This window comes from Sparus aurata, chromosome 18 (genome assembly GCF_900880675.1).
Source record: "Sparus aurata chromosome 18, fSpaAur1.1, whole genome shotgun sequence".
Lineage (NCBI taxonomy): Eukaryota > Metazoa > Chordata > Actinopteri > Spariformes > Sparidae > Sparus > Sparus aurata.
In genome coordinates, this window is record NC_044204.1 from 23,413,186 (window position 1) to 23,430,276 (window position 17,091).

General features: G+C 46.4%; 1 protein-coding gene across 3 annotated transcripts in view; it reads right to left on the minus strand.

Moving 5' to 3' along the window:
* Positions 1-16,292, minus strand: part of LOC115569117 (A disintegrin and metalloproteinase with thrombospondin motifs 2-like) — a 135,860-nt gene extending 119,568 nt beyond the window's left edge. Inside the window, exons 1-2 of one of the 3 annotated variants that reach the window (XM_030397053.1) lie at positions 15,985-16,292; positions 13,921-14,330 (exon numbers count right to left, since the gene is read on the minus strand). In XM_030397053.1, the coding sequence (XP_030252913.1) occupies positions 13,921-14,330; positions 15,985-16,072 (498 nt within the window). In that variant the 5' untranslated portion in view covers positions 16,073-16,292. Of the gene's footprint in view, positions 1-5,238; positions 5,369-13,920; positions 14,331-15,984 lie in introns of those variants that run through there. The other 2 variants (XM_030397052.1, XM_030397054.1) reach the window with 2 other exon arrangements.
* Positions 16,293-17,091: the final 799 nt, after the last annotated feature.

Here is a 17,091-nt window from a genome sequence, read left to right on the forward strand (position 1 = left end):
CAGAATGACGATCGGTGCACCTAGGCCTGTCTCCAGCCCTGTGGAGATCAATCTGGCCTTGTCAAAATGTTGGATTGCCACACAGGAAACATATACATTCAACATATCGGTGGTTTGAAGAAACGTCCGTAAACAGCAGCGTCTAACAATGGGCGATGGGCTGTTTTAGAACTAAAATCTATTATTCAACCTCCAGAAATGGGCCATAAAAAAACAGTAATCCCTGACACCTACCACATCTCGGACCCTCAGTATAATTTTATGAACATTGTGAATGGTCCCATTATATCTGACAACTGGCCCTGGGGCTCACTTCAGCGCCTCAGGAAAGCCCAAACACAACACTACACCATAAAAAAAAAACATCAGTGGTATTGGGTAGAAAAATGCCAGTGTACTTGGCGGTAAAAAGGCTATATGCTGTTTAAGACTGCGGGGCCATTGTGACCGACCCTAAACTGAGACATTCCTTGAGAGAGAGCCTCCGTCTGCACATAGTGGCTGTGGAAACAGGCCAGCACAGCTACAGAGATGCAAACTGGGAGGTCATTCATGCTCTCAAAAGACACGTGTTGACTGCAAACACAGAGGAAAACAGAGGAGAGCGTTATATTAGCAGATTAATTTAAATGCTCAATACCTCGGCCCTAAAAAGTTCTAATTGCGAGGGCTAGGTTTCCCTGCACGGTCAATCATTACAGTGTTTATTTGGATTGTTTATTGATTCAAATTTCTGGAAGGAATCCATAATTTAACAGCTGTTATCCCTTATTCATCGTGCTGTCATGTTTTGTGTCAGCCATGAAAACTTGTGTGTTTCATGCTCAGTTGAATTGAAAAAAACAGCTAAAGATGACACAGGGAAAAGGTACAGACACACACACACACACACACACACACACACGCCTCCATATGGGCCTGCACACACCATGCAAACATTTCTTTCCCCAAACCGGTGAGCGAAACAAAGAGATGCGATGGGAAAAAGAGATGTAGGTAGATGGCGGCTTCATGCTGTCACACACCAGCGAAAAGGACAGAGAGGAGGGTCTTGTCACATCGCATCAGAGTCAGCTGCAGCCACACCCGCCCTGCGAGCGTACACCCTGCTGCTGCTGGGAGAGGAGAGGAGAGGAGTGGAGAGGAGAGGTGGGGCATAAAGTGAAGGAAGAAAAGAACATCCCCTTCTGTTCTACTCCTCCATTAGCCTCTCCTCTCCAGTGTGTCTCATTTCAACTGTATCTCATTCCTCATCTACGCCGGCCTCACATCCAGCAGTCTCCCCCCCCCTCCGCTCTCACCACGTTGCCAGTCTCCCGCAATGAAGGACCTGGGTGGTGGATCCCAGCCTTGGGGGACACAGAGCTACCAGTCGGAGTGGGTGGAAGTGGGGGAGACGGTACAGAAGAAGGGGGAGAGAGAGAGGATTAGAGAATGAACTGTGGAGACGGAGCACAACCTGACAATAAGTCCCTTCTCTCCCCAGTGTGCGTCTGCATCTGAGCGTCAGTATGTGTGAAAGAGAGAGGCGAAGGATTAGCTTGTGAGAAAAAAAAAATCATTCCCCTTTGTGTTCAGAGTGATGCTGTCAATCATCGCACTGTAAGAGGAGCTGTGTGTGTGTGAGTGTGTAGATGTGTGTGCGTGTGTGTGTGTGTGTGGAGAGTAGTTTGCAGGATGAACAATTCCCTCTTCTGGTCAGAAACATGACCAATAATAGACTTAGTCTGACAGCAGAACCATGATATTATTTGTCTTTTGCTCATTCAAACCTATATATAATATATCTCAGCACTCAGTGCGCCACACAAATGACACTCCTAACACAGGAGGCCTCACACAAAGGCACAATCATGGACGGCATGCAGAAGGAGACAGCTTACTACTAACATGCTTCCTCATTGATCCCTGCTCGGATTTTCTTTCCTCTTTCTACGGAGGCCAGAGGTCACGGCTGGCTGCAAGCAGCGGCCTGGAGCTAGTAGAGACTTCTGCTCAAGGGCACTTCAACAGAGCAGGGGCGGCGCAAGGGTTTGAATTCGATTCTTGCAGATATAAACCGCGCGTTACGTCACTTGCTAACCAAATCCCTGCAGAGACCAAGCTGTTTGTGGCAGTCACATGTTGAAAATGTTTTGCGGACTGCGAAACTTCACCTGGGCCCTCAATCGGCACGAGGGTGAGCAGATAATGACTGAATATAAAACATTTTTGGGTGAACTCAGACTTCCAAGTCTAATATCTCTCACCTTCACACTTCAAAGCAGAGTAGTGACTTAATTTAAACTGTGATAAATATCGATATTGACTGATATTGACTGAAGTTACTGTGATAAAATGTCGCATCGCCCGGCCCTACTTGCTAACTGCATCACCCTGCTGCTGCTGCAAGTGTTGATTAGGATACATCCAGCACACCTTGGAGGACCAGCTTTACAGTAACTCAATCGTACACAGAACTATACATGAACAAGGTCATCTCAAAGTCTCCATTACATCTTTGGCAAACAGATTATATAATTGCAAGGCAGTATCCAAAAGCTTTTCTTGTACACACTGGCAGACGATCAGTCACAGTGATCAAAGTGCTAGATGTGTTTCTTTGTTTCTGCTGCTTCACTCCAGCCCCCACAGAGTCAGTTATTAGAATACAATATATTATTATATAATATATTACATATGCTGGTACACTAACAATTCCAGAGGTCCTCGTGCACCGGCAAAAAACCCCCCAAACAGAATACACAGGGAGAGAAAGAGTGATTATTTCTCTATTGCAGAAAACACAAACAGGCAGCCTTAGTAAGATGAGGAGGGTGTGAGTTTTCTGTCGTGAGGTGCGATTCTTGCCGCTTAGCTGCCTGCTGCAACAAGCGCCAAGACAAATGATTTTCAGCCGTAGACACTGTATGCAGACAGACAGACAGGCTCTGTTCCATTAAGGAACACGCAAACAGAAAAATACGAACGAGACAGCTGAACGATTCAACCCAGAGGAAAACAAACGCAACTAATTAGATCAGGCGAGGACAAAAACACACGCATATTTTTTTTTTTGAGAGGGGTTCAAGTCTCAAGCAACTGGCAAACATAAAATATCCATGATCAGTTGGAGGGGGTGTGCTAGCTTTCTGGAAGCAGGCGGATGACCTTAGCTGAGGGGAAGAGACAATAAAAAAAAAAAAGAGGAAAAAAAGAGAAAGCTAAATTCTTCATGCTAATCAAGAAGAAGCCTCCGCCCAAACAGAGCGGCGAGCAGGTGGTGACGGCGGCGATGCTGGTGCTGTTCTCGTTCGGGTTCGGGCGCATTAAGATTCCACCGCGGTCTTCCTCCCTCCGCCTTTTGTGTTACTGCCATTTTCCCTCCACCACGCTCCCTCCTTCCTCTCTCTTCCTCTCTCTCTTATGTTGTGTTTTGTTTGTGAGGATTACTTGGAGAAAACTTTCAGAGTACAAAGCCACCTGTGCGACTGCTGGGAGGTAAAACCGGCACGGCCCACAGGAGATGTGGGGCCGGGTCGGCCGGGCCAGGCAGGCAGAAAAGGGATTGTTAAGACGCTGGAACATGGGGAAGATGTCTCGTCCTGTTTCCAAGATCCCCCCGCAGAGGCTGCTGGGGCCTGTTAGCCAGAGAACTGCTGATGTGGCGAGCATCGATCAGTTTCCTGCGCGGCCCTGCAGCCTGTGGGACCGGCTGGCTGACTGATTGACTGACTGACAGGCGCACTGGTGCTGGCTGGCAGGCAGGCAAGAACATAAATATCCAACAAGGCCTGGTCCTTTTTTTTTCTATTTCTATTTTATTTTGTCTCCGTTCGTTTTATTTTCATAAAAGTAATTTTGTTACCCATTTTGTGCACCACGACCCTCTGGACCCATCTGGACTTCAGAGAATTTGTTTTAGTGACTGAAACATACCAGTCGCTCTCTTTGTGTGCGAGACATGATGGACTTGAAGTTTCGTCCGTTCATTAGACGGTGGGGGCGATCGTCGGAGAAGTGTCGCAACATGTGGGGATTTAATGAGAGCTGCACAATTAACCACAATATTAAAGAAAATCGCATTATGGTCCGTGTGCAATAACCAGAATCGTGAACGTGAAAAGTGCTGCAGAGACGTTTGGCCATCAACTCATTCCCACCAATCATCAATCACAGTTCAATCGCAAAATCTGTCACAAATATAATATGTTTTTCTTGTTTGTTTGTTTTTTTTTGTCATGTGATGCATCATCATCATGTTAAGGGCTGCATCTAACAGTTATTTTTATGGCTTGATTTTTATTTTCACAGATTCTTTGTTTGGTCAGTAAAATATCAGAAAAGTGTCATAAAATGTCTTGTTTTGTCCAAAACCCTGAAGACAATAAGTTCACTGTCATATTGGAGTAAAGACACCAGAAAAGATTCACATTTAAAGAGTGAGAATCAAATTGTTCTTAAAAATTGACTCAAACAAAGCAAAAATAGTTGGCAATTAACTCTAATAGTTGACTACTAATCGATTAATCAGCTAATTGACTAACCATTTCAGTTGCAGCTAGAATGGCACTCAGAAGAGTTCATTAGAGCTCGACCAAAACTGGATTTTCGGGGCCCGACGTGATACCAGATTTGGAATAAACAAAAAATGCAATATGGATATATTGGCCAGTATTGTTCAATATAAAGAATATATACATAAAAACACATTTTTTGCAATGATCCCAAAAAATGTTGTTATCAAAAACTTTGGGAAAAGATATGTTGGAAATGGAGACGAGATATTTTACAGTTATATTGGAGTATTGAAACAGTAAACTTCACTGGGAATTTAATCATTAGAACCTGCCCCAAGCCAGTATTGATGGATAATATCTTTGGACTGTACCGTCCGTATTTCCGCCAAGGCCCAACAGTCCCCTTTAATTCAATGAAGTCCAATCCAATATTAAGTAAATCACATTAAATGCGCTAGATCCAGATTTGTATTTAGATCCACATGAAATTGGGCTCACCCATCAATACCAGTCACCTTAATACACCTGATTTTGTTCATTAAGATCGCTAATGTGGTCGATCCTGGGACCCGTCATCCATCCAAGTTTCGTGGAAATCTAACCAACCAACACAGGTAAAAACAGGTACATTTGTTTCATAAAAAATTGCGACCACGACACAAACTCCACTGTATCGCCTGTGTTTGTGCCTCCGTGCCCAGCACCTCTCTGACAAGGCAGTTCCCATGCTTGTACTCACCTGTACACGGCGAAGGAGGCAGAGTCGTTTTCATCTCTTGAGGTCGTGACAGGCTCAGCTGCTTAAAAGCTGAGAAGGTAACTAATAAATCACCTTTGTGGGCCCCCTGGAACATCACAGTGACATCACAGAATCCACACGAACCCACATTCAGCCATTACATCATGTGAACGGTGTGTCAGTCCGCCCAAGCTGCTCGATCACTCCAGACTGCCGGAGCTGATTCGAGTATCAAAACAGGCTGCTGTAATCGTGACATCACGTGGGTGTTTCCCTGCAATCATCGGGGTTCCACTGCTCTATTTTCTCAGATGAATCCTGTTATTTCAGCCACTCAAACAAACCCATGTGCTCTGAGCAAGCACTCCGTGAATGACAGAGAAGCGAGAGGAAAGAGAGTCAAGGGGGCTGGTTAAGTGCACTGAGTGAGCGGCAGTAATCACAGCTCTGGTAAAAGCACTCCTTTTGCTCTGTATAGTGTTCCTCAAAATGGGTCTGCGCTCTGTCTGCCTCTCTCCCTCTTTTCTCTCTCTCTGCCTGATAATAGCTCTAGATTGAGTAATTGTGTGTTTGAGTGGAGCTACACTGCAGGGTGGAACCTGCAATCAGATACGGAGAACACGTTTCTTTTTCTCTCCCCTCTCGCTGTCTGTCTCTCCATTCATACCATGCCTCAGCAGTCTGGCCTCTCCCGCAACCCGGCCCTCCCTCCAGCCGGGCGCTTCCTGCAGGCGCTTCCTCAAACCGTCACCCCTGCACGCGGCCTACTCCACGCAGCCGGGGGAGGGCCGGGGTCAATAACAGCTGTGCGCTGTGCTGTAATTGATGTCATCATTTCAATTTGAGCTGATTACAGTTGAGAGCTGCTTATCGTGTGACCCTGGGTGGAATAACACACTGTAGGGCCCAGCGAGCTGCCACGCCTGACCAAGCTTAACTGCCGGGCTGGCTGGCTGGATGGATGGATGAGTTGGCTCAGCCCAGGGCTGCCTTCTCTATTGACTCCTAATGCGGAGGTAATGACTGAGCGTATTCCAGGGGCATGGCTGGCGCAAGTGTCCGTGTCGCTGGCATTTAGTGTAGTTCTGGGGCTATTATTGTGATTGGCCTGCCCCTCTGTCAACACGCTCACATGATTAAGCCCAGTGCTGGCACAGATTTGGGAGTAAAGTCAGCGCACGCATACTTGTGTGTATTTCGTCTAATGTTTTTTTTTTTTTTTTTTGTAATGCCAAGTAACTTTATAACCTTTCAAACTGGCATGCATGGCGCTGGGTTTCTGTAGGGCTGTGTTGTCAATTAATCGATTGGGGGGGGTTTGGTCTATCAAATGTCAGAAAATAGTTTTATGAAAAAGGATGTTTGCGAAGGTTCTCAGTCCCCGAAATGCATGGTAATGCAGCATACAGCACTTAGAATAAACAAAGGATAATCAGTCTTTACCATAGGCCATGACATCATCAAATGTCTTGTTTTGTCCACAACCCAAAAATTCAGTTTACTTTCACAGAGGAAAAAAAGACACCAGAAAATATTAGAGAATTTTGCCTTTTCTCTTTCTTTTTCTTCTTTCTGTCTTATTTTTCTTTATGAGTGATTACAAAAGGGTACTTGTGGGCCTTGGCGGAAGTATGCGCTCTACTGATTATAGTTGATTTATTGATTAGCAATGCAGCTCTCCATTCTAGAGCCTTTACTGGCCGACGCTAGTTATGATTATTGTGCTTTCCTATGTTCTAACTTGCCAAACATCATTACATTAAATCAGTGCTGTAACCCCGAGGATGATTTTTTTTTGTGCCACCTACCGGCACCCGCCCCTGGAAAAAAAAAAAAGAAACAAAGAACCTGTCAATGCTTTGGCATTTTCCTTGCTGTTGATGTTTGAGTCTTTTCAATGAAAGCACCGAAATAACACCGCCGCCTTCCAGCATTCCTGCTGTGCGCTAATAACACACATGAGCAGACTGAAGCGCACAGCCATACATAAATACAGCACATAAGAATATACAAAGGGCAACACCTGCAACGGATCAGGGCTAATTATCCGCCAACGACTGACGATGCCCGTGTTGTACAAACAGCAGAGAAAAAGATCTGGATGTGGCTTCCGGGCTTTAAACTTTTTTTTCCTTGCATAGACAGCGGGGCAATACCCTTAACCCTCAACACCACTTGTCTGATCAACGCTTGGGAGCCGAGCTGCTGCTAAAAACAGACAAAGACTGCTCGCTAAAGGAACACTGTCTCTTGCTGTCTCTTTCTTTTTTCTTTTTTTCTTTTTTTTTGCCGGAGCTCTGAATCTGTGGGTGTTGGGGAGCAAAAAGCTGTCTGCCACATTCTTTTCTTTCCCTTTTCTCTGTCATTTTCCTGACTCTTTTAATACCATCATTAGGAGAGCTCTCCTGCTCGCTGCTACCGCTGCTGGCCAAGAAACAAGAGACAGAGAGAGAGAGAGAGAGAGAGAGAGAGAGAGAGAGAGCAAGAGAAGAGAGTGATAGAGGCGAAGGGTGGAGACAATAAGAGAAATGTGTGCACAGAGTTTTTTTTTTAGTCATGCAGCGGGGTAAAGACGGTTCAGGGGGGGGACTTTGCTTTCTTCGCCGCTGTGCATCTTCGCCGTGTGTCTGAGCGTCTGACCGTACTGCGGGGTGTGTTCACGTGTGTCTGGGCGCATGATGCCCACTTTAGCAAAAGGCGCGCCGTGTGTTTAACCCTTGTATGTGCGAAGGTGTACGATAAACATCAGGTGTGCACCCACGCGAGTTTTAGGAGCAAGACGACAGACAACACAACCTCTGCTACACAATTCTTCACACTCCTGATCTGCCCGCATGTCGGTAACAAATACACCTGCGTGACCCCTCTGTTCCCACAGTGACCTGCCATTTGTCAGACGTCACTGATTATCGCAGGCGCGGACAACACGCTGGATATCTGCATGCACAGCGCTACAATGAGGCAGACAAAGATGACTTCACGATGCGTTGCCCAGGATAATAACGGTGTCACAATATAGTGATTCTGTGATACTTTAGACAGTGCAAGGCGATTCTCTACGATATGTCCTGATGTCTGTGTCTTATGTACTTATTCACTGCACTGTTGCGTCAGTTTCACAACAGAAAGTCTTAGCTTCGTGCCTCTTCATGACACACTCTGACTGCAGCTCGTCCATGTCCATGTGTGCCAATCATTCCAATGTGAGGTAGATAGACATAAACTGACAAAAGGCCAAACCGCCAGAAAGCAGAACAGTACTGGAGTTAAAATGTTTAAAGGACGGACACCATGCCTGACTAAAATCTTTAAAATCTGTGTAAAAGGAGTGTAATGATTCATTGATCCAGAGCAATATCAACGGTCCAATGTCAATGCAAAGTGCAAACGTCAATCCATATCATCATCTTTAGGCCTGCCTTTCTTTTGAAATTCCTGTGCCGTGTTTGTGTCAGCTTTTCCGTCCAAGCAACGTCCAACGATGCTAGCGCTCGGCACGCAACGCAAACGAACAGCACGGGAATATTTTGGATATCAGAAAGAAGCCAAAGAGAAAGAGCATCCCACTCAGCAGGTCCGCTTACTTGTTGCTCTCACTACGGCAAAATTAGCCGCTCTGTTCTGACGACGTCAGGCTGAAGAACATGAGGATGCTGACCAGAAATCAACCGCTGTGTTCTGTCGGGAGATGCAGTGAGTTAAACCAATGTTGAGTAAGGAAACGTTTACATAAGTAATATGTGGCTGCTAGGCTAATTAATGCAATGTAAAATGCCATAGGCTGAAGCTCATAATGGTGACTAACAACAAAAAAAATGTAATTTTCAAGTCTATCAATAATAGAGCACAAGAGTATGTAATATGATAAATTCCTGTGTGAATATTCCTTCCAAGCCCTCATCTGTACCTGTTTCAAAATTAAGTACATCCTGGCAGAAAATTAGAATATCTAAGACTTGCTGTGACTTATCTTACTTTCTGTCTTCCCTTTGTTTCCCGTTTCTCTTTTTTTTTTAAACTTTTGCTGGGTCACATTGGCGCATGCTGAGCATTTAAAGTTTGAAATTGGTCACATATGACGAAAATGAATAAAGTGAAAATGAATGCGTCTCTGGCTGAGAGTTCGACAGCGCTCAGACAGTGTAAGCACACTTTGTACAGCGCGACAGTCCCCCACTTATTAACTAATTCAGTACATCGCAATGACAGAATTATTTATCGTGGAAAATCAAGTGACAATAATTTTGCACCCTTCATCTCCCATCGCTACGTCTCACTGTTTCCTTTGTCGAAAGAGGAAAAAGTCGGAGCTCTGCTGACACTCAGCATTCCACATAAGATCCCAAAAAGACGCACACACATGCACCTGACCTCACACCCACATGTGCACAAAATCGGGCCAACACAGTTCGCAGCCTCCACATCTCTGAGCAAACTCTGGAGGGGAGGGTGGAGGAAAGACCACGAGTGGGGCCCAGAGGTTCGGACACACACACACACACACACACACACACATAACACACACACACACACACACACACACACACACACACACACACACACATAACATCACATATGGAAGAACTTTAAGACATGAATAGAGATCCTGGTGTTTCCTGTGATCAGAATGCATTACCGGGCACTGCTAGCATCACGACTTTGTGTCTGAGAAGACCATTTTACTGAAATATAACTACCTTCTCCAAATTTCAACAGTACTGTAACTGTTATATTCTAAAGCAAATAACTTTTAATCCTGGAGTTTCTTCCTATTACCTCTAGGCCTTGCCTCCACAGAGCTCTATGTGAGTATGCGAGTTAACCCGAAGTCTCTTTAATTCCAAAGGGAACCTCCATCGTCTATAATATGTTGCAAAACTCCTTCCTATACTCTGGAATATACCTCAAGTACGTAGAAACATGTAAAACTTTACACAGGTTTTGGAAAGAATACACTAGGTAACACTGGTAGCATGCCAGCTGTGTAACACAAATCATGCATGCATGACAAAACTAAGCTAAACTAAGCTAAAACACCTGGCTAATTTGTCGGCCAGTACATTATTGGCCCTGCTCTCTGTCTCGGTAATGCCCCATGCCATATAAAAACATTATTTGTATCAAAGCATTTCTATCCATCCATAAAAAATGAACTTCTTTGCATTGTAGGAGCGTACGTACGTGATACAGACACCGAACAAACTAGGCGTGAATGCTAGAAATGGCAGCTTGTGGTTCAACTTTACAACAGAATTGTAAAAACCCTGAAATATAAGTCGTTACAGACGAGGCAAACAGCCTCCATCCCTTTGCATCAACAGACCAAGAACCTCCACCACTGAGTAAAAACCTTTCTGAAATGGCTGTATGCAACAGATTTTCCCTCCATGATGCCACATGCATTATTTGCTTAAAGTCGTTCCTAAAACATACACCATTTTGAGTCTTATCAGACAAAAGTATTTGATTTGCGGGTCGATAATTTGTCTTTTCTATGTTTAAAGTCAATCAGTGTCACAGCAGATATTTTGACATGTTATGGCAGGAACATCACAGGTGCACAAAACCAGTAAACCAGAAATCAAAGCACCAAAATGGAATGCGGTCAGCGTTAATTTCTATTTTTTGACCCTTTTCGTTCTCCTCTCTGTCTTGTCACTCTATTTGGGGACAATTTTGAAGCAAAGAGGACGCGTTCAACCCTAGTTCACACACACAGACACGCATAAACACTGTACACACCAACACTCATACATGAAGCGGAGAAACCTCCTAAGCTTTTGTTTGATTCACACAGTCCCCCATTCTGCTCTCTGTACACACAAACACATACAAACACAAACACACACACAAACACAAACACACATGGAAACACAGTCTTTGCTGCAGTTTAATTTCATTTTTGCGCTGCACGATTGAGGACTAAAAAACACATGCGCGCGCACACACACACACACACACACACACACACACACACACACACACAGCACACTGCCCGGTGCTCATACTGTACAGTGTGCTGCCTCCTGTCAACCATCCATAGAACTAACCAGCTGATCACAGCTTCTGTTCACAGAAATCCAATTCCCTCCAAAGGTCATTCGTCCATTCAGAGATTTCCTTTTTCCCTGTTCTCTGTCATCCGCTCTTATTTTTTTCTGGTCTTTTTGCTGCTTCTCAGAATCCATACCCTTTTGCCCTCTTCCCACCCCTGCCTCTTTATTATTATTTTCTTTTTGAGGATTTCGGTTTGAACCCTATCTGCCCCTGTCTTGGCTCCCTTCCTCCCTTCCCATCACGCACCCTGGACCACAGCCAACAAGAGGTTCTTGGCTGTGAATGGCAACAAAGGGCAGAAAAGGCTCTTACCAGGTGTCTGGGTCGCTGAGGAAGTGGGCACAGCAGGGCAGAGCCGGGCTACGTGGCTACGCTGGGTTTAAAAAGGCAGATACACGCAGGGCCTGACAGAGCTTGGCTGTGTTTCTTGGCATGCTTGAGGAGGTTGTAAGAACTGATTAGTAATGACATGAGTTGTTCAGGGGCGGGGAGAGACAAATTAGATATAAGTGGACAGCTTTCATAATTTGGCGTGACTATCACAGCTCCGTTATCATTCATATTTTTCTTTGTAACAAATGGTTTCACTCCAACGTGAGCATATTTTGAGCAGTGGACTGGTGAAGTAAGTCAGGACACTATTTGGTTGCTGTGATCATTCCTTCTGTCCAAACTGACCCTGAAGACATCCCATTCAATTGCTACTTCAACTTCAGCAGCTTGAGTTAAACAGATAAAGTGAAGCATTTAGCAGGAAGATCCCTGTCTGTTTCTCCAGTCAACGTCTTCTGCTGCAGTGGAGAGGCGATATACTGAATTACTGACATTTGTACTAAAAAGACCATAACATTGGAAGATAGCAGCTTCATTCGCCTCACTTCAAATGCCCTGTGCGGTTTTATTGTACACAAATGTTCACATTTGGTGTTTTTCATGAGGCCTGATTGCATTTCAAAAGTCATAAAACATTCGCAAAGCTGATTATCAAACTCCAGATTTGCTAGTTAGCATCATATTGTTCCTCATTATCAAATCATCATATCGTTCCTCATTGCTCTGTACCGCTACTAGTGGCCAAAAAATGTAGAGAATATCTTGAAGACTGCAGACAAGGAAGACTGTGGACTCACACATGCTGCAAATTGCTTTATTTTCCTCAGCAACTTTGCAGGCTGCTCTGTTGTTGTTAGCGGTGCTAGGGTCAGGCGTGTGTGAGCTGGCCAATGAGAGCAGACTGGGTATTTGAGTATTCGGGAGGGGAGGGGCTTTAAAGAGACAGGAGTGTTTCCGGCAGAGGCGGAGCACGGAGCTGCAGCACCGGACAGGATGAGCACTAAAGCATGTAAACCCAAAATATGAACCTGAAAATGATCCTAAAACATCTCTTTTAAATTGGATTTACAGGACAGGAGGAATTATTCTAGTAGGCAGAAGTTAAAAAAGTGAAGGACGCCTCTCAACAAACCAGCGGCTGGTGCAAATCGGTGATCTGGTGATCTGTTGACTGCAACCAGCTCCGCAGTAACCTTTCGGAGAATTTGCCAACAGGCCCTGGAGTGACAGGCCGGAGCAGGCAGCAGTGAGTTGTTGCTGGCTGGTGTCAGGCTAAGTGGGCATGTCAGGCCTGTGCTGCCCTGGCTCCCTGCCTGCTCTCTCAGCTGCTCGCTCAGTCCCCTGTGTCCTCAACCCTAAACGGATCCAGTCGCTGCTACTCAGCTCCGGTGGTAGGCTGATCGGCCTGACTAATGAACACTTTTCCTAATGAGGGGAACTCCTCCCAACCGATCTCATCGCTCCCTGCGCACATCCTTTCGCCCATTTTTTTTTTTTTTACTCCTGTTTACTTTCCCACTCTCTCCATCGCTTGCACTCATCCCTGTTCCACCTCTTCCTCGGGCTCTGGCCTCCATCTTTCTGCATCCTCTCATCTCAGCAGTTCCTGTGCACATTCTTCACACTGTCTACATCTCACTTCTCTCGCTCGCCCGACAGCCATTCACCAACTGTTTGCCATCTCCTTCGCTTTTTCTCCCTCGATTCATCGTCAGCTCTATTAAAAGCATCTACAATTCAGCCTCTTTGAGCAACTGTTGTGCAACCAAAATATTTCACGGTGGCAGTTTCAATTCAAACGCTGTCATGGTGTCAGCTTTCTGTCCACTGCTCTTGTATCAATGTGTGGTGAGGATGTTTTTTATTTTTTTTCTGAGATGCAGTGAGACATACTGAGGCTATCTGTGAAAACATCAATGTACTCCTTTAATAATCCCTCCCCCCCTTTTTACATGAGTAAACTAAAAGGAGCAGAGGACAGAGGGATGAAAACATGACTCAGGTATTTCTCATGGTAGGCCAGTTTAGAGGACATCAGGGAGAACAGCGGTGTAAATCACAAGTTTGACCCCGTGACAACCTCAGGGTCAACCAGAAGCCCTCACCGAGGACAGCGACGGGGTCAAGGCGGCACAACTCTCTCACTTTTGCTATTCGCTTCCTTTTCTATCTGTCTTTTTAAAAACAGTTCCCCTAGAAAAAACACTGACACGCATCATCTCGTTCATATCATCGCGTCCATGGCGAGCACAGTGAACCGAGAGCACAGGTAAACACAGGTCGTCCACTCACCAGGCCGTCACAGTTGCTGATGGCCACAGTGGCTCCTGGCGTGTCTGTTATGTCACCCACATACAAGCACTCGCTGTGCAGTGGCTCAGAGTGCCGGGTGCTGTCGCTGTCATCACGCCACTCCATCTTGGCTCCGGGGGCCACCAGCCTGGCATTGTGGCGCAGGCGCAGGTGGAACTCCCGGCCGAAGATGGTGACGTTGTAGTAGAGCCTCTCCCGATGGGCCACGGGCTCACCCCTCAGTTCTTCCCACTCATCATTGCCTACTCCTACCTCCCTCCTCCGGCGCCTACGGGGCTGCCCTCCTGCCATGCGGCCAGCCGAGACGGCGTGTGACAGGAAGCGGCCCTCTGCGTCCACACTGATCGGCCTCACCAGTCCATACTCCCCCAGGACATGCTGCAGGGAGTCTGGGGAACAGGACAGGTCAGGAGAGGATGAGGCAGAGGCAGAGGCAGATGAAAGAGGTGAGTAAGGACGTTATTTGGTGAGTAAGATGTGAGAATGTGGAAAAAAAAACATGGCGGGGGGGCATTAGAGGTTGGAGAGGAAGAGGATACGTCATGGGAGAAGCATGGGGAGATAAACAGTGGAGAAAATGGGGAGTGATGGGAAGAGGATGGAAAAAAATAAGGAATTAGAAAAATGTCAAGCATGCCATGGAAGTGTTTATTCCTTATTCTGCTTTTACAAGAAACACATCATATATCACACACATCATAAATGAAAGATATAAAAGCAGTAACCTTAGACACACACACACACACACACACACACAGCCCCACCCATGAACCCAGAGGCGACCCCTGTGCTCGGCAGTGCGCGTTTTGGAAACGGCCGCCTCAGCAGTGCGCGCTGCGCTCCTGACACCTTCTGTGCCCTTCCACCGCCAACAGGAAAGCCAGTACAAGATCAAGGTGCTAATTGCGGCTTTCTCACGCTGTTTTCTCACCGTCAGGCTGCTCGATCCGAGAAAAATTATCTCTGTAACCTCGACTGAGAAAAACAATTAATTAAAACGGGGGGGGGGGGGGGGGCAAATCGATCCGACAGAAACTGTCATTCTTACGAGGCGCTTCTTACGAACATGATGCACCTTTTTTTTAAAGGCACTTTGCTACCGTTCATCCAATCATCGCAGTTAATCGCGTAATTAAATCTTAACTGCGCGCTAATTGGTGCACTTTGCGTAGAAATATGCACGGTTTTTTTTAAGTTGACGCCTTCGCGTGTGCATGTGTGACATTGTGGGAAGATTTCCCCTGTTCGCGTGTGAAGGTGGCAGCACAGGTGCGTTTTGAAAGGCGACCTGAGAGATGCTCCCCAGCGCCCACACACACACTCAGCCGAGGCCACTGTAAGGTGTCAGTGCTATCACAGAGGCAGAGGCAGGTATGCTGTCACCTTATACCTCAGGTGCACCTAACACTTGGTTATTCGTCTATTTTTTTGATTTCTGTTTTTTTTTTCTTTAAAGTTTGCACGCTGATAAAACCTAACACACACTCGCTCGCGAGCTGTTAATATTCCTTGAGCGCCCGTGTTAGAGGAATGATTTGATAATAGTGTGATCAATAGGCTGACATCCGACTCCAGCGTCCTGTGACAGATCGATAGATGCGACAGCGGCCGCATCAGATAATGTTAGGCTACTTCCCTGCGAAAATCCGACAGTGAACCGGTGCGTCTGATGCCCTCCCCCTGATAACACCGTCCCCCGTCCCCCCGTCCCCCACCTTGAGGTGCGAGGAGGGAGCAACATCACAACACTGCTTGCGCCGCTCGGGGACCTCCGGAGAGAGAGAGACCCCTGCGAACACCACGGCAGGACGTGCAGAAGTTGCAAACACGTCCCACAGTGTTGTTTGCAAAAAAATAAAAATAAATAAATTAAATTAAATTAAAATAAAGAACACATGCAAAGAGAAGAGAAGGGAATGGGGAGGTTGAGGGGGCGCCTTCCTTCCTTCCTTCCCCGTGCAGCCCCCCCCCTCTCTCTCAGCAAAGACACGTAGAAAAAACATAAACACTGACCACGTTTAACTGTGCCGCTGTCGTACGTACCAACGCTACTGGCGATGTAAAGGCCGCTGGTGTGCAGCAGAAAGGCCGGCAGAATAATTAGGACAGTAAATCCAGGCGAGAGACCCATGGCAGCTCCGAACTGCGCAGGTGAGAGAGTGGGACTCCGGGCTCCAGTGTGGTGAAGTTCCCCGCCTGGCGCGACCAGCCACGCCACGACAGCAACAGCACAGCAGCCCGCAACTAGACTGCCAAGTGCACCGGGAGAGACGGAGCTCTCCTCCCCTCTTTCTCTCTCTCTCTCTCTCTCTCTCTCTCTCTCTCTCTCTCACTCTCTCTCTCCTCCTCCTCTCCGCCGAGGTCTCTCTCTCTCTCTCTCTCTCTCTCTCACCCACTCACACACTCTCACTCAACTCTCCTCCTCTCTTTCCTTCTCTACGTCTCTCTCTCTCTCTCTCTCTCTCTCTCTCTCTCTCTCTCTCTTTCTCCCAACTCTTCTCCCCCCCCTCTTTCTCTCTCTCTCCCCCCACTCTTTGACTTAGTGCTTTGACAACTCCCCGACTCCACACACACACACACACACACACAGACACACGCACGCACGCACACACTTACAAACAAACACGAACGCACACGCCGGGCACCGGGCGCCCACACACACACTCCCCGTGTGTCTCCGCTGTGTGAGATGAGAGGATATTTGAGCAGAGCGGCTGGCCGTGCTGCAAACTGACTGACTGACTGACTGACAGCTAGAGCATCCGCCAGAGATGTAGAGGAATTAACACGCGAGCTTCTTTTTCATCATCATCATCATCATCATCATCATCATCATCATCATCATCACACCTCCTCCAGTGAAGTGATTTTTATATATATATATATATATATATATATATATATATATATATATATATATATATATATATATATTTTGGTGTTTGTGGTGGTATCGAAAACTCCCGTTCAACTCTCCCCTCCGCCGGTCCCTCATGTGCTGCGAGCCTTGCATAAACTTTGAATATCCCGTCAAGTGTTCCTGGCTCTGGATGACCAGCAGCGCCCCGTGCGGCCGGCCGGAGGAAGCGCACTCCGTGCACTCCTTTTTTTTTTTTTGCAGGGCCCAAGGGTCCAATTTACACACAGGAG